Raw genomic sequence first — 19,066 nt, 5'->3', positions numbered from 1 at the left:
GTTGAATGAAGTGTCATAAATGACTGTCGTATCATTCTAAAATTCTCCTTCCTCTCATCTTCTGTGAAGTGGAGCAGGACAACGTCCCACTAGTCCTTGTTTCAGACTCTCATCCACAGACACCTTGTTTTGGGCATGGGAAGGGGCGTTTTTGCGGCTTGATAAATATAAGCAGCACAGCACAACAGTTCATACGCTCATTGTCGTCTCCTAATCAGGACCCAAAATAGATAAATATTAAGTCTACTCTTTAAAACAAAGAAAATAAGCAATATAGGAGAATGGTTAGCAACCACAACAGCAGGAAATTATATTTGTGCAGTGCGCGCAGTGTCAAATTGAATCTTGACATATAAACGCACACATTAACTCAATCACTTTATGCTAAATATCCAATCACTTTATGGTCATGTAAACACTGTTCGGATTCATCAATTGGAATGAATTAATTCCGATTGAAATAAAAGAGGTCCATGTAAACATAGCTATTTTTCCCCCCCTATTGTGTGACTATAATTTCTGTATAAATATCTGCAAAAAAAATAAATTCACATTCTGTAAATTATACAGAAAAAAGTGGAACTGGAAACAATAATAATAATACAGGTAATGAAAGTTCTTGATTTATATTGTTTCAAACTTAAAGGATAATTCCGGTATTTAACACCTTGAGTCTATATTGTAGTTTGTTTTGGATGAACAAGAGTGGTGGACAACATTTTTTTGACAATGGTTCCTCTCTCGAGTTTTTGACTATAATAGAATTGGCCATGGACCCATTTAACATTGGAGTCAATGGGCATGTCCGAAAATGTCATTAAAACAGCCAATAATGTTCGTTTACAAAACTGTTAAACTCACCGAGTGGTTAGTGGTGTTCGTTGATGATTATAAACAATATATTGTCGCAATATATGATTCCAATCCGTTTATTTTGCTATAGTGAAACTATTTTTTTAGACACTTCACAACCGTGTAACTTCCTCTCAATATTTGAATCTGAAGCGTTAGCACACTCCCGACCACTTGATGGCGATAACCGATGTTTATGTCTCGCGGGACACTCACGGTCACAGTCGAGTTCAACTTCATATTGCACTGGTCAGTGGTCACGTCTTTCAATATTTTCAAGGTTTTGTTTGTTTATTTCGCTTACTCTCCCGGAGCACAGTTGCTCTGCTCGCTAGCCTTATGAGAAACGGAAGCGAGCAAAAAGACTACATCGACCAAATGTAAACAGCCCCCTTTCCGTTTCCGGTAGCGCATTATATTAACGAGCACTCAGTCCTTCAACAGAATTCAATGGGATTTTACAAAATGACGAATAAAACACGACAGAAACTGTATTTCGCAACACTTTTTGTTTCTGGAACATCAACTAACATCACTAATCACTCGGTGAGTTGCACAGTTTTGAAAACTAATGTTAAAGGTTGTTTTAATGACATTTTCGGACATGCCCATTGACTCCAATGTTAAATGGGTCCATGGCTAATTCTTTTATAGTCAAAAACTCGAGAGAGGAACCATTGTCAAAAAAAATGTGTTCATCCAAAACAAACTACAATATAGACTCAAGGTGTTAAATACCGGAATTATCCTTTAATCCTGTGCTGCATAATGTACAGTATTGTTTCAGGAAATGTGTTTGTTAATCTTTCAGGAACCTTCGTGAAACCCGAGATAATGCTGTCATTGAGAAAGACAGAGCATTGAATGCAGAAAGAGATTCCCAAGCCAAATATGATCAACTTTTAGACCAGTAAGTTCTTACAAACCTCTCACATATGCGTGACAGTCTGTAGCTGTCATCATTTTTTTCTGACACTTATTGAGTGTTTGAAAAACTATTGAGCAAATGCATGTACAACTCATAACTCATGTATTCTTGGCCAACTCATAGTTCAGTGGAAAGAAGCATGATGGCCGAATGAGTTTTGGTAAATTTGTGAAACCAGATGCAATGATGCGGTTGCCTTCTGGGCATTTTGAAATCAGGATTTCAAACGTCATTCAAAATTAGGCATTGACAACTACTTGATATGTTTCAATGTGATGTCAGAGTAAACTACCGTGCAAAAGTTTAGGGTCAGTAAGATTTTTTTATTTTAAGAAATTGTATTAAATTGATCAAACATGACTGAAAAGACATTTCTGATGTTTCAAACATTTCTATACCTCACAAATGCGGTTCTTTTGAACTTTTTATTAATTAAAAAATCCTGAAAAAAATGTTTCACAGACAGTTTCCACAAAAATATTAAGCAGCAAAACCATTTTCAACGTTGATGATGATAAGAAATGTTTCTTGAGCCTCAAATCAGCATATTATAATGATTTCTGATTCTGAATGAAGACTGGAGTAATGATGCTAAACAAATTCAGCTTTGCCATCACAAGAACATTTTAAAATACATTATAACATGTTAACTTTTAACTATAACTGAAAACTAAAACTTCTGATTTTACGGGATGTTTGATAAAATAAATGCAGCCTTGGTGAGAATTCTTTCAAAAATCTTTCCGACCCCAAACATTTGAACTGCATTGTAAATCTCCCAAAATACTTAAATAATATTACCGGGTCACTTTAAAATGACTTTACATTAATAAACACACAACAGTGATGGGATGTGGCTTTAACACTGTTCTAGCCTTTGTATGCACTTTGTAAATCTGTGAAAATGACATTTCTTTAGGACTTTTTTTGTGTTGTTTGTTTTTTCTTGGAGTCAAACATTTCAAGCTTGACTGGATTCCTCCAAAGCCAAATCAAGTAATCTTGAACTGATGACAGACATCACCATTTTTGTCACTGTAAGTAAAAGTGGGTGTAGTTATGTTTGTCTTTTAGTGTGAGGATCATCTACATTACAATAATAAGTACTGTGCATGACTTCTAAAGTCACAGGGAGACATGTTTAACCTCTGTTACTGCCTCCAGAAAAAATTAAAAGTGTTCTTCTCTGCCTGTCTATGACAAGTAAACAATCGAAGCCAAGATTTTAAAATATGCGGATTGTTTTGCTCCTGGTTATGATAGATGTAATTATTTTTGGAGCCTGTGTTCTTGGGGAGGAATTTCTTGTACAGTCTTGTTCCCACGGTTGTAGAGCCAGTGTGACAGAGGTGCTGAACATGCCTTTGTTAAGCGTTCCATTGTGATGAAATGCAGTTGAATCCGTGTGTCTACACTGTGGTGATCAGGGCCTGCACTTGAAGGAAAGCAGTATCAGATTCTGGACACTGGGCTGTGGTAGATGACTGTGAAAATAGATGATCTAAAACAAGAACATGCGGCTAGTTAAGACATGACTAGAATTATAGTTAGACAAGTAGAAGAAAAATAAGCAGCGAGTCACCACAGCTCAGTGAAACCTCTCTGACAGGCTAATTTAACATGTGAGCTTTGGTTTTAACAGCATTGGTAAATGTCATGAGTGAGAAAACATGCTAAACTGGCAAGAAAAGATGGGTATTTCCATTTTGGTACACTCTGCTGGTGCATGTCTGCAGCCAAAACATAGAAAGGTTTGAGAAATTACTTGAAATGTAGAGCTAGTGTAGGCGTACACTAATGGAAAAAGTTTGGGGCCAGTAAGATTCTTTTAATGTTTTTGAAAGAAGTATTTTATGCTCACCACAGCTCCATTTATTTGATCAGAATACAGTGAAAATGGTAATATTGTGATGATATTATTACAATTTAAAAAGACTACTTTCTATTTGAATATATTTTAAAATGTAATTTATTCCTGTGATGTCAAAGCTGAATGTTCAACATCATTACTCCAGTCTTCAGGGTCACATGATCCTTCAGAAATCATTTAAATGTGATGATTTGGTGCTCGAGAAACATTTGTTTATCCTTGAAAAAATTCAGGATTATTTGATGAATAGAAAGTTCAAAAGAACGGCATTTAGTTTTTTGTAACAATGTAAATGTCTTTTTAATTTAAATGCATTACTTTTGATAAATGGATTTATAAATCGCTATTAATACATTTCTGTATAAATGCAATAATTTCTTTCAAACCAAAAAAATCATGACTAGACTAAAATAAAATACTAAAGATTTTTTTTTTCTGAAACCTGGTTATGTTAAGTGGTTAACTTTTTTTGATAAGTGGTTTGATATTCTTTATTATATTTTTTACCTGTGTTTTTACCATGAAAATAGCCATACAGATGGAAAAGTGTTAAATATTTGAAAATGGGCTTGGTGGTAACAGTTTGTCAAAATGACTAAATATATTGCGATTATTTAAATAATTTTTTTCTTTGTTTTTGGCCACTCTTTTTCTTTTTTGCCACTAACAATTTCCCCCCTCTTTCGCTGTTTTCTGTATTTTTTTATTATGTTATCTTTACGTAGTATGCATCCTTTTTTTGTCCCTGTGAACCAGAAGTTGCAACTGACGTTACTTCAGTGTCGTGACGTATTTCCAAGTGAAATGGAATATTGACTAGAGAAGGGCTGCACGATTAATCGAAATGAAACCGCACGCGATTTGGCAAAGGCTGCGATTATTTTCTGCGCAGCTTGTCAGTGCAGCACGGCTGATCGGTAGTAAATGCTGCTCCATCTGAAAGCCAGAGGGCGCTCACGCAGAAAATAACGCCAAATATGCCCCGCCACAGAAGTAGACAACGCATGTCATTCCAGGAAATCCCTATGTTCAGGGGTGCACATAACTGGTACGCAGGTACGCATGCGCGACAAAAATCAGGAATGCGTAATGCCACTTGTGTTACTACGCGCCTTTGCGTACTGTCGCCAAAATGCAACCTAGGCAGTGTTAATTAAATTTTTTCACAGATGAAAACGAGACGATAACTAAATAAAAACCTTGTTTTAAATGACGACCACTATGACGAATAAAAACTAGACGGAAATGTAAGGGAGGGACGATTGGGGAAGTGATCCAGTCAGAACTGATTTGCGTTTGTGGAAGATGCGCACATTTGAATTGTAACTTGCTGATCTACCGAGTCGGCATGCGCTTCATGCATGTCTCAAATCGTTAAAAAATGTAAACGTCTGGGAGAAAGAGAAGAGCAGACATATGGATAGATCTGAATAAGAGTGACGACGCAAAAGACAGCTTTATTCGGTATGTTTTTCTGTGCGAACACACACACACACACACACACACGACCCGAAGCGTGCAGCCCCGCACATAGACGCTGCGCGCAATGACTGAATCGAGCTCTCTTTCGCGTCTGAATGGACAAATACACACAACATTATGTCTAAATGTCCGTTTTGGAGAGTATTCACGTAAACACAGTCGGTTATGTCTTTACAGAACGTACCGTGCATCAGTGCACACTCTTAAAGTGACAGTGCGTAATAAACCTAATGCCTTCTGTACACTTAATATTGATCAAACAACAAAATAAAAAGAGAAAATTCACTGCTCTTTAATATCTTTAATAAGGATTAATTATATTTAATTTATACAAATACATATATCTGAACAATCAAATAACACTTCAAATAAAAAAAAAATCTATCATTTTAGGTCGTTCTTTTCACGTTGATGTAAATTTAAGTGTTCGTTTATTTTTATTTTATAAGTTTGGTTTTAGTTAGTTATTTTATGCTATAAAAATGGAAATGTGACGTCATGATTGACAGCTGTGGCCACGCTACATATGGGGTGAGTACCAAACACCATCTCCTGGTCCTCACCTGAGTAACTCACTGAAAAAGTTATGTGCACCCCTGCCTGTGGGCATCATACTATTGCTGTAGCTGAATAAACAGAAGATTAAAATGCTTTGATTGATTTATTAAATGTTGTCTTTTGATGGACTAGAGGTTCATAAATGCTTCTCATGTTTGTTAAGATGTTTGACGCGTGTTGCTTTTTCAAATGTACGTTATAAGCGACTCAAACTAGCAGTTTTCAGATGGAGCAGCATTTACTACGGACCACAGAGACGTACTCCACTGACAAGCTGGGCTTTAAAAATAATTGCAGCATTTGCGATTTCATAATCGCAATAATACAAATCGGTTAAGCGCAATTTCCATGTTAATTGCGATTAATCAGCCCTAGAATAGAGAGCAAGGTTTTATTTTAGCGCACATCCTCTCCATCCCTGGCTCATGACGGTTAGAAGGGAGTGGTTAAAGATATTCTACCCAAGCCGTCAAACTGACTAGCCTGGGAAAACCCAGACCACTTCCGGCAAATTTAGATTTGCTCTGCAAGTGGGTCTGGCAAAGAGCCCATTGAAACCCATTTCCAATCCGTCGAAATCGCGGCACCAATCAGAAACGTTGGGGCGGGCTTTACACGATGACGACAGAGCAGAGACGGTGACGCAGATTTTGTACATTACAAAGATGGATGCCGCCGTGGAACATCACAACATCACTCGTTCGAATCAGCTATCGCGTCTGTTTCAAGCGATTTAAAATGGTCATTTTCGTTAACACAAACAGAGAATTGCTGAGAGTCTCGAGATGTTTCTCCGTCGTTCTGCATACGTCATGTCATTCATCACTCTGATTGGTTTTAGATCTATCCGACGTCCGTTGGTGACGCCCCTGTGGAAATGAATTGTCTATGGAGCTTTGCCAGACCCTTACTCAGTTACAACTGAGAGTGGTCTGGGTTTTCCCAGGCTACAAACTGACGGCATCAGAGAAGGAACGCCATTCTAGAGCGGAAGCAAATGTTCAGATTTTGATTAAAGATTACCACGATAAACACATTTTTTTCTGTGTATTAGGGTAACTTGCACGGATTAATTGTTCACTGCAAGACTAGTAATCTGCACTAACGAACTAAATGGGGTCAATTTTGTTGTCATGACGACTTTAAATGAGGTGGCTGATAAGGGTGTCTAGAAGTGCAGGTTGTTGCCCCACCCCTTTCTCCTGAGTGGTCAGCACTTATTTGCCCATGTGAGAAGCTTACAGTGTCACTGAGCTCCAGGCACATGCCTTGCATACCAGCAGATACTCTGCACACAGTTGTTGGGCATACCCCACGTTTTTCAGCCTCGGGGAACAGATTGCTCGCATTCACAGAGAAGCTCGATTGAGGGCAAAAACGACAGATGCTGCTTTACCCTGCTCTTGAGAGGTCAAGTCTACGGTCCGTGAACATGTTGTCCAGTGACTCTATTTTGGGCTGACAATTTTGAGGGGGGGGGGGGTAGAAATGAGTGTTGCATTGCATTGTGTCATGCTGAGAAAAATAATAAATTTTTATTTTCAGTTGTGTCGAATGCATTTGCACATAAATAAATCATAAAATATATGAATAAGACAACCACTCCTTACAACATAATGTTCAGACAGCCTCCTCACCCTTCCTTTTTTTCCCTGAATTTACGTAAATAAACAACTCTAATATACTTTAAGCCAATAAATAGCTTAACAATATCCAGCCTTACTCCCTAATGTATGATAGGAGTGGTCCAATTACGCACAATTTGTCACAATTATTTCTATAGGTGTTGGTCATCATGATGATTACATTTCCTTTGTGTTCTTTATCAAACTGCCTGCATTTGACTGAATGCAACGCTCAAACAAAAGAAAAATCTTGACCTGCCAGTTTGGCCCCTTCATAGGCGTGGTTATAGTTTCAACCAAAACCCCCTGGAGCTCTCTGACATTCAGTAAAAATGGTTTAATCACTCAAAGACCTGGCTGTTAATGTTGGAGGATGCAAACAGATACTTAATCTGTTTGGGCATGTTGAGATCTGGAGTTTCTTTCAGATTTCAGTGACTTTTTGCCCTAGGAAATACACACTTAGCATGTCAGAGGCGATCACATCTAAGCTTGGCATCACATTTCATTTAGCAATCGCTTAGCTTAGCCTAAGGTGAGCTACAGCAGACATTATATCCATCCAGTTTTTTCCTACCATTTTATTGAAATCACAATTTGAGTGACAGTAAGGACTATTTGAATTAAATGCTTTAAAAAAAAAAAGTTCTATTAATCAAAGAATCCTGAAGGAAATGCATCACGTTTCCACATAAATATGGAGCACAACTGCTTTTAACACTGATAATAATAAGAAATGTTTTTTGAGCAGCAAATCCGCATATTGGAATGATTTCTGAAGGATCATGTGACACTGAAGACTGGAGTAATGCTAAGAATGCAGCTCTGCCATCACAGGAATAAATGACATTTTAAAACATATTCAAATAGTGTGTATGCCTTGTAAAAAATAATGCCTTGGTGAGCATAAGAGACTTCATTCTAAAATCTTACTGAACATTTTTTTAATTATATGTGTCATATTGATTTGAAAATAACTTTACATGGGATAATTTAGCAGAATCTGTTTTCACTGATGGTCAGTGTGTAGAATGGGTGAATGCAGATGCACTTCTATCCTCTGTTTGTGCTTGTGTCCAGGTTCAGGCAGCTGCAGCTGGGTTCAGACAGCAGGGTGGCAGAACTGCTTAACCAGGTGAAGCTTAAAAAGTTTGAGTTGGAGCGTTCCCAGATGGTCCAGGAGGAGACCGCCAGGAACCTCAGCCTTTGTCAAAATGAGTGTGAGAAACACCAGAAAAAACTGGAGGCAAGGCTCTATAAAATAAATAAATAAATGTTTAATTTTGGGTAAATCTGTATGGCAAAGATGCCATGCACGTAAAACCTAACTGCATCACTGCAAGTTAAAACCTGTCAATTGCTTAGTAGTTGAAGCTTGTTAATTCCTTAAAGGAATATTTTAACATTATGTCATCTTCTACAACACCGTCATGTCATTTCTAACCTGCATGACTTTCATTTTTCCAAGGAACACAAAAAGAGAATTTATTGACCACTCTTTACTGTATAGTGAAGTAAATGGGATCTGGGCTGTCAAGCTCCAAAATTATGAATGAAAAGCTGCATGAAAGAATCATAAATGTACCATAAAAGAGGTCCATGTGACTGATGTCAAATTTTCCCAACTCTTCTTAAGCTATACATCTATTTATCTGCTTCAGTCAATAAAATATATTTAATTGTCTAAATTATTTTTAACATAAAAGATGTGGTGAAAATGTTGATTTTAATATTTTAATGTTAATATTTAGCCATTTTTCCCACATAAAGATTACCTTTGTTGTCATATTACTCATAGTTATTCTTTTAAAAACATGAATAATTCAATAACCCTTTTAAAAATAATCTTTGGTAATCAAATCTCAACATGAATATCCATATTTTATACTTAAAATTAAAATATAAGAGATATTCCTTTGTATTTTTTAAGATTAATTTTTTGACATTTTTGCCTTTTATTCTGAGAATGCTGTTATCTTACAGAGAGAGGACGTGAGTGTGAGAAGCGGTGTGGGAGAGAGAGAGAGGGGGGTGGGGGGGGATCATATGGTCATATGTCATAAGGACTTCTTTTTAACCCAGCATTTTAATGCTCAGCATCTTGGATCCCAATTCAAAGGCCAGTCCGTTCTTCAACCATTTCTCCCTCTGTGTTCTACGGAGAGAAGAAAGTATTTAGAATGACATGAGGGTAAATGATAATAGAATTGTCTTTTTTGGTTGATCACTTCATAAATATTACAGTATTATTTAATTATTACCAATGATTTGATTGTTCCAATGTTATATATGAAATATAGTGTTCTTGTAATCAGCTCCACACTGACTCTCAACTCATTCGGAGACCAGACAAGGGTTGAACCCCATACCAACCTCATAAAATAAGGATTGCACATATTTGTCAGCATCATAAAGCCTATTTGAACATGATATGACACCACCCTTGTTACTCAAGTTCTGTCATTATATCTTTGTCCTTCTCTTGATCTGTTTACGCAGGTTCTAACAAAAGAGTTTTACGGGCTTCAGACATCATCAGACAAACGCATCACAGAACTGCAAGCCCAGAATTCTGAAAGGCAAGCACGACTGGAGACATACGAGCGTTTGGAAAAGGAGCTGGACGATGTTACCATGCAGGCTGCAGAGAGTAAGAAAGGAGACTGATTCAGTCATTGATATTGAAGACCAAAGATAAGATAAGACCCGAGCATCAGTAAGGTTGCCACTGAAATTAAATGGTCTGTGAGGCCAAATTTTTCTTAAAGACCCACTGAAGTTCCTTGGAACGTGCAGCTTTGTATGATGCGTTGACGTAATTTCCACTGAAACAGAAGGCTAAGGCGGGACATATTGAATGGCTCCTCCCCCTTTTCAAATAGCCAATAGCGTTTAGTTTACCTCACAGACTGCACGTCGTACTTGACAGCACCATGGAAGTGAATCCGAGCGCTGATGATATGTTGGATTCAATTGTAGAGGTGTGAATAAATTCTAGCCATTTTAATTCTTAACCAACGTTTGAGCAACCGAACACACATCTGTCAACGATCGCTTTGGCCAGGTGGTATTTATAGCATATAGGGGGCAGGACGCTTTAGATTCTAGAAAGCATTTGATTGGACAGAAGATGTGATGAGAAGCTGAAGTCCGTGGTGATGTCATAAAAATCTGTGATCCGTTTTAGCAGAAGTGAGAGACTAAGTTTTGAGTGCTCACCGTATATCTCCTAAATGCTATTTTTTTTTTATTGTTTTGGAACACACAAGCTTATACTACATCTAACTACATTAGGGCTAACATTCATACTAAAAGATAAAACAAATTAAAATTTCAGGGGGCCTTTAAATTCTGACATGAGTGTCTTATTTCTGCATATATGGTCATGTAGATTCAAAGACGTCAAAGCTGTGGTTAAAGTAGTGCTGGTGAAGATTCTGTTTTATGACTACTCGTGAAACAGTTTGGCTGCGAAAAAAACACAAAAATGTAGTAATAGTTTTTTTTTTTTATAAACACGCAAGCTTGCATGTCTTTTTTTCCATTGGTTTTGCATGTTCAACATGCCATATAATGTCAAACCTGATGATGGTTTGAAAAAATGCCCTTAGGGCCTTGTCCTTAAACAACCCTCTTCTAAACGTCAGTGAATATGCTGACGTTGAGGTGATGTGAAAGGCTGGCCTAGCCAGGTTTTAAAATCCCTCAGGTTAACAACAGGTTTTTAACTCCCAAGTTAAAAACAAGTTTTTAACATTATCAAATCTACATAGATCAAACTTAAAGGGCACCTATTATGCCCCTTTTCACAAGATGTAAAATAAGTCTCTGATGTCCCCAGAGTGTGTATGTGAAGTTTTAGCTCAAAATACCACACAGATAATTTTTTACAGCATGTTTAAATTGTCATTTTTGGGGGCTTGAGAAAAACGCACCATTTTAGTGTGTCTCCTTTAAAAGTTAATGAGATGCGGTTCCATGCACAGGGGGTGGAGCCTAACCAGCTCGCACTCCGAGCCAGGACAATCTCATCTCACAGAAAGATAATATCAAAACAGAAACTCACAGTAATGGTGTTTCGGACAATAATGCCCACAGAGCTAGAGAATATATGCTGAATAGAGATAGAACAGGTATGTTTATTTTAATTACGTTTATAACTTATATGCCATCTGCTCCACTATTAATACAACCCTGCTGTAGTAGACCTTGTCTGAATGATGACCAAAATATACTGATAAGTTCCATTAAGTTTATTGTACATCACACAAAAGATGAAGCGTTACTTTTACTGCAGAAAATCACTGTAAGAATAAACACAGTATAAGAAGTGCGCATTAAGTCTTATCCATAAACTCTCTCTCTCCCTTTCATTATCATGGAACATAACGTTACACAGCGAAGTACACAAAACACTCGTTACAACTAACAGTTAAAGGGATAGTTCACTTTAAAATTAAAATTCTGTCATCATTTACTCACCCTCAAGTTGTTTCAAACCTGTATTAATTTATTTCTTCTGCTGAACACAAAGAAAGATATTTTGAAGAATGTCAGTAACCAAACAGTAGTCTGTACCCATTGACTTCCATAGTATTTTTTTTTTCCTACTATGGAAGTCAATGGGTACAGACTACTGTTTGGTATATATAAATATATACACACCATTTCAGTGGGTGCTTTATAAACTGGTAAACTGTATATCTGTAAAACGACTCGATGAGCTCGAGCTGTCATAAAGTGCTCGCTCTCACTTTCATTTCTGCCGTGATCAGTAACGTTAGTCCTGTCGCTCCGGAGACTGTAAGCTGGATCACGAGAGCAGTTGTACAGATCAATCCTCGAGTAACAACGAGAGTAAATGAAGACTGCTATATGTTTATTCTAACATCCAAAAAACCAAACACCTCAATCGCTTTCAGAGACATTCTACAGCTGCTCCAGCGTCGAAACAATGGCGGACTGTGTCCAGCTCACAGGGGGGTCTATGCTCAAACTGCAGTGTCAATCAACAGTCGTGGGCGGGGCTTGTGCAATTCTACGTCACATTGCATTGATTCTGAGAACAGCTTGTTCTGAGACAGTGCTTATGATTTATGGTGATAAATGTTTTATTCAAGTAATGATTAATAAAAGAGAGGGGGGGGGGGGGGACTGAAACTATAGCATGAAATAAATGTTAAAGCAGAAATAAGAAAGCTGTAAAAGTAATCTCTGGTTTACACTTGCTCGCTCCCGCACTTTCATGCGCGCTCAGTCCTCTACGCATTGGATTGTGGGGAATAGTGCTTCAGCAAGTGTACATCGAATTTACCATAGAAATACATAATAATGGCTAGATGTCTCGTCCGTGCTGCTGGCCAATGGAGGTCGACGTCCGCACCTGGCGGCCATCTTGTCACAGTCAGCTCGCTCACTCGTAACATTGTGTTTTAATGGTGCATGTACATTTTAAATAACCATAACTTGCTCAATTTTCTACCGATTTTCAAACGGGTTGGTTTGTTATAAACGTCAGAGATGTACTATGACACTGCATACTTATGAATAACTATAATATTATATATTTCAACATGTTGAAGCAATTATAGCCACGTTACTAACGTTTGTAAGAAACCAAACCGTTTGTAAATCCGTCAAGACTTCAGCGAGATAAGAGTATTTGTGTTCGTGCAGATCACTCACCTTACATCAGGTACCACAGAGCCCACCAAAAAGCTTGCCTGTGACAAGATGGCCACCAGGTGATGATGTTAGAGACTCCGCCGTAAGTCATCTAGCCTTTATTATGTATATCTATGGAATGCACAGTCAAATTCAGAGAGGATTATGGGTAAAATTAGTGAACGAATGGAGGGAATGATGTCGTTCACTCAGAATTCTGACACCACTACAACATGATTGTATCTGAGCTTAATAAATCTAACATGTGATGCATTTATATAGAAAAAAATCTTAATTTTGAGTTAATTGTCAACTGAACTACTGAAGCTGGTCTTCCAAATGGTGCACTGCAATAAGCAACTGGCATGTGATCTAAAGATTGTGGGTTTGATTCCTGCCTGGTACAACATTAGGAAAGTGTGTAATGTTGTGTCTCCGATTTCACTTATTATTTTGGAAAGCATTATACTAATATTTCTTCCTCTTGGATTAGAAATGTGTTTTTGTTCATTCTGTGTTCATTTTCATCTTAACTTCTGAATCCCTGAATCATGCACACACACTGCCAACCTTTTTACTTATTATTATTATTATTATATATTTTGTTTTAAATGTAGTGAAGCAATTTTGTTATTTATAATAACCTTATTTTGGTTCTACCAACATGCTGAAAAAGCAAGAAACGATATAGATAGAACCTTTTCAGATCGTTATTCTTAAGGTCAATAAGTTTCTTAAAATATCATATAGTTTTAGCTTTTTTATGTATAAATACACACAACGTTTTACCCTGAAAAATTAGGACACTCCCATGTATTCAGTGTGTAAGGAAAAATTACTTATTTTGCCTGATGGTTACAGCACATGACATTTTTTAAAGGCATTCGTTTAAAGAAATAATAATTTGAAAGTGGTGTAAACGTTTTTCGAAACCAATATTGAATACAGAGAGTACATTTCTAGGAAATTGGTACAAGATTTTTGGCTATTCTTGTTTGTTATTGACCTTTATGTTGAATTGGTTATATAAACTTGCTCTTGAGTCTCTATACATCATTCTCATCTATCTCTTTAAACATTACTTCACCGTTTTTCATGTCTACATAAACTTTCCTACACAGTATGTATTGTAAGAAAAGATAGACAACTGTTTATAGTCCTATTAGTGCTCTCCCTTCTGGCAATGATGCTAGTTGGGTGGTCTAGTCAAACTTGCTCTTAAACATACTTTTTTCCTCCTTTTTTGTAGTTGAAAATGAAGATGAGGCAGAGAGGGTGCTGTTTTCATATGGTTATGGTGCAAACATTCCAACAACTGCTAAGAGAAGACTGAAGCAAAGGTGAAGTCTGAAGAGGTCACTCGTCTTTGAAAACCAGAAGCTCATCTTTGTGTTTACTGACTGTTTTTATGTCTGCGTGACTCTAATCATAGGTTTCTGAATGTGTGTGTGTAGTGTTCACTTGGCACGTAGGGTTCTGCAGCTGGAGAAACAGAATACGCTGCTTAGGAGAGACCTGGAAAGACATACGGCGCACAGCGGCCAGATCTCTGAAGAGGTGCTGCATTTCACTCTTTTGACAAGAATGCATAGACACACATGTACACATACAGTACCTGGGTGGGTGGGAGTAAAACATTTGGCAGTAAAAAGCATTTTTGTGTGTATATATATATATATATATATATATATATATATATATATATATATATATATATAAATATTTAAACGGTTTTAATGTACAACGTAGAGGCAAAGAACCACCCGACGCGAAACAGAGTCCATTCAAATATGTTGCCATGTATTATCCCGCCTATACCATGGTAATTTGCCATTAGAAAGTGGTTACTGATGTTTGCAGTGCAATATTTGACCACAAGGATAACAAATTACAGTAGTTATTTTTGTCAGTTACAGCTCGTTAGATCTAGCATTCTGCCCACTTTGAATCAGACACAGAGATAAGGTAGTGCGAGAGAGATTGATGCACGTGAATTAATTACAGGCAAAAACAATGAGCTCGTTAAAGCAATCGTTACAATTTGTGATCATAATGATTACAATATTGGGAACATTTTCTGGAAAATATGTTGTTTCAGATTTGACTTCATCTGAAGTCCTTGTAAGAGGCTGGATCCAAACTGGAGCTGGGGTAATCTCTAGTTACCTCAGGATGGGCATACCAAGGTAGAAACAGAAAAGCAAATGGAAAATAATTAGCATAGCAGCTATACATAACACACACATGTGATTGCTTGGCTAAAGATATCTCTTTAAACTGGGAGAGTGTCTGAGCCCCAATAATTATCAGAAAGGCTACCTTTTGTTTTAGTGACATGTAGCCAATTATGGTGTCCCATACTCTAAATTTGTGCTATGCACTTCACCCATCCAAGTGCACACACACAGCAGTGAGTATTGAATACCCACAAAAATGCACCCCGAGCAGAGGGCAGACTTGTTTTTTTTTTGCTGGTGCCTCTCTCAAGGGCACCTCAGTAATGAGAGTGGAAGAGAGCGCTACCTACATTTCCTGACAGTACTGAGACTCGAACCCGTGACCTTCGGGTCACAAGTCTGACTCTCTTGACTTAAATATCCCAAGTACTACCAAAAGTCCAGAGTTTTGTGACCTTAAAGGTATAGGTAAAGTCAAATTTTGTCATCACTTACTCGCCCTCAAGTTGTTCCAAACCTGTATGAGTTTCACAAAAGAAGATATTTTAAAGAATGACGATATCCGTTAAAAATACTATGGAAGTCAATGGCTACCGTCAAATGTTTGGTTATCACATTTTTTAAAAATATCTCCTTCTGTGTTAAACAGAAGAAATAAACACATTGTTTGGAACAACATAAGGGTGAGTACATGATGACACAATTTTTATTTTTGGGTGAACTATCCCTTTAAAGACCGTGATGGATTGTAGGGCGAAAGAAGATTAGTTAAATACACAGTAGCTAAACCATTGTCGTTTTTGCTCCAATAAGTAATACCTCCCATCTTATCCGAATTTAATAGAAGAAAATGACTGGTCATCCAATATTTCATATCTTTAACACACACTGTGTCAACTTGGATAATTTTGAGATTTTACCTGGTCGTGATAAAATGTATAACTGAGTATCATCAGCATAACAGTGGAAACTAATTCCATGTTTTTTAATAATATTACCAAGGGGCATGTACATTGAAAATAGCAGAGGGCCTAAAACAGACCCATGCGGCACTCCATAATTTACTGACGTTAGTTTTAATAATTCCTTGTTTAAATAAACAAAATTGTAATAGTCAGATTGGTATGATCTAAAACACCTTAATGCCTGTCACTAAATACCAGTGTAATTTTGTAATTGATCTATCATGATCAGTATTGTTGAACACAGCATTCTAAGATCAAGTAAAACTAATGTTGAAATGAAGCCTTGGTCAGAAGCTAGAAGTAAGTCATTTGTAATTTTAACAAGCACAGTTTCTGTGGTATGATGGGGCCTCACTGAAATTTTTCATAAATGTAATTTTTTGGTTACACTTAATTTATTGTGACGTAGTTACATTGTACTTACTCAAATAATTTCTGAGTACTATTAATTAACTACATGTACTTACTATAGTAATAACAGTAAATTATGCATAATTACAAATAACTAACCCTAAACCAAACCCTAACCGTCTCTATAGTATGTACATGTAGTTAATTAATAGTACTCAGTAATTATTTGAGTAAGTACAATGTAACTACGTCAGACCCCATCATACCACAGAAACTGCACTTGTTAAAATTACAAATGACTTGCTTCTGACAAAGGCATGATTTCAACATTAGTTGTACTTGATCTTAGTGCTGTGTTCAACACTATTGATCCTGACATACTCATAGGTATTTAGTGACAGGCATTAAGGTGTTTTAGATCATACCTATATGACTATTACAATTTTGTTTATTTAACCGGAATTATTAAAACTAACGTCAGTAAATTATGGAGTGCCGCATGGGTCTGTTTTAGACCCTCTGCTATTTTCAATATACATGCCCTTGGTAATATTATTAAAAAACATGGAATTACTTTCCACTGTTATACTAATGTTACTCGGTTATACATTTTATCACGACCGGATAAAATCTCAAAATGATCCAAGTTGACACAGTGTGTATTTACAATAGAGTTATGGTTAGGGTTTGGTTTTAGGGTTAGTTGTAATTATGCATAATTTACTGTTATTACTATAGTACGTACATGAAGTAACGTGTAGCTATGTTACCTTAAAATAAAGTGTTAGAAGAATGAGCACAATTTAATGGACACAACTTTTTCTAGTATTTTTCTAGTAAGATTTGAAATGGGTCTTTAATTTGCCAATTTATTTGGATTTAGTTGTGGTTTCTTAGTGAGAGGCTTAATCTTGGGAAATGACCCAGAGATAGAGACGGGTTTTGAGAAGATTGGTAGATAACAACCCTTTCAGTTTTTTAGTGGGTATTGGATACTTGTTGTTGGTTCAAATACAATGATAAGTTTATTCTTCCTGTCCTGTAGTTGTTAAGCAATTGCAATTGTTCTTGAGGAGTGATAACTGAGGCTGAATCATAAAAATGATCATTGTAAATTTACAATTGTATTTCTGATGCTTTCAATTTTCTCAAGGAAGAAATTCATAAAGTCATTACATTTGGTTAGTTTGCAGAGATGCTCTGCCCTGGCCTAGAGTTTTTTTTATTGCGGGATAAACTGTCTTTCCACACAATTCTAAAGACCTGTAGATAAGTTTCCATTTGTGCTCTAGATTGCGAGTTTCTCGTTGATAGCGCGAGTAATACTGCTGTACCATGGTGCAGTACTTTTCTCCCTAACCTTTTTTAATCTGATGGTTGCAACAGTATCTAATGTACTAGAGAAGATAAAGCCCATACTACTAGTGATTTTATCAATTTCATTTGTGTTTATGGGTACACTGAGCAGCTGAGACAGATCAGGGAGGTTATTTGTGAATCTATTTTTTGTGTATAATTGTTCTACCTGGTCGATAACGCAGAGTGATATGGCAAATATTAGCAATACGCAGTATGCACGTTACAAGGCAGTGATCAGTGACGTCATCTCTTTGCAGTAGAATATTTATATCAGTAAGATCAGTTCTATGCAATATAAATAAATCTAGTTTATGATTAAAGGAGTATGGTAATGTTTTCCTTGATCCTAAAATAATTTAGTTAGTCTGTTAAAGCAATTCCTAAAGTGAATCCTAAAGATGACAATCAGCGTTTTATTGACCTTGACCAATAAGTCTGCGAGAACCATAGGGCACTGGAGATCAATACACAGAAGCCAGAGCAAGCACTGACCACAAACATTGAGCACAAGCACTTCAAATAAATGAAACCTGTGTCCTGTTTTCTAAATAACATTAAGAATATCTTTATAGATTGTTGCAACATCACCACCACGACCAATCAGATGGGGATTATAACAGTGGCCTGGTGGAGTGGACTCATTAAGACTGATATAGTCACTTGGTTTAAGCCAGGTTTAAGTCAAATAGAGTACATCAAAACTATTATCTGTGATCATTTCATTTACAATAACTGCCTTAGGCGTGAGCGATCTAATGTTTGGGAGCCCAAGCTTTATAAATTGGGTTTATTCACTCATTTAGTGTTTTTCTGGTTTGATCATGATTCGATTTTTTTTTTTTTTTGTAGATCTTGTAGTAAATGTATTATTTGACCTCATTTTTCGGGGAACAGACACCGTCTCTATAAAATGGACTACATGCTAGGCTTGCTGCGATAGTCAGTGTTACCGGCGTTACGCAGTGTTTTACCCCCCACCGTTTAGACTTTTTTTTTTTATAGTAATAAAAATCATGTAGTTCAGTTAGAGAGCAGACACTAGAGTTAAAATGTCTGCTCAATGCAACGTGAGGTGAACAAGAGTCGCAGCAAATATCAGCAGCAGGAGACAGACGTGAAAAGAGTCACTTGCTGACTTGAAAATTTCCTCACCATCACATCCCTACTACATGCACACTTCTATCAATTGAGTTGCACAAAAAGACTGTGATGTGAGGTTTGACTTGCCCTGAAAA

The 19,066-nt window shown here is 36.9% G+C and overlaps 1 protein-coding gene across 4 annotated transcripts in view; it reads left to right on the top strand.

Moving 5' to 3' along the window:
• The window catches only part of pibf1 (progesterone immunomodulatory binding factor 1), a 55,449-nt gene that overhangs the window by 15,060 nt on the left and 21,323 nt on the right, over positions 1 to 19,066 (top strand). For all 4 annotated transcript variants that reach the window (XM_079615761.1, XM_079615764.1, XM_079615762.1 and 1 more), the window contains 5 exons: positions 1,664 to 1,762; positions 8,396 to 8,561; positions 9,815 to 9,965; positions 14,229 to 14,319; positions 14,434 to 14,536. In XM_079615761.1, the coding sequence (XP_079471887.1) occupies positions 1,664 to 1,762; positions 8,396 to 8,561; positions 9,815 to 9,965; positions 14,229 to 14,319; positions 14,434 to 14,536 (610 nt within the window). The remainder of the gene's footprint in view (positions 1 to 1,663; positions 1,763 to 8,395; positions 8,562 to 9,814; positions 9,966 to 14,228; positions 14,320 to 14,433; positions 14,537 to 19,066) is intronic.

Source organism: Phoxinus phoxinus (genome assembly GCF_949152265.1).
Source record: "Phoxinus phoxinus genome assembly, chromosome: 6".
Classification (NCBI taxonomy): domain Eukaryota; kingdom Metazoa; phylum Chordata; class Actinopteri; order Cypriniformes; family Leuciscidae; genus Phoxinus; species Phoxinus phoxinus.
This window is presented reverse-complemented; position numbering and strand designations above follow the sequence as displayed.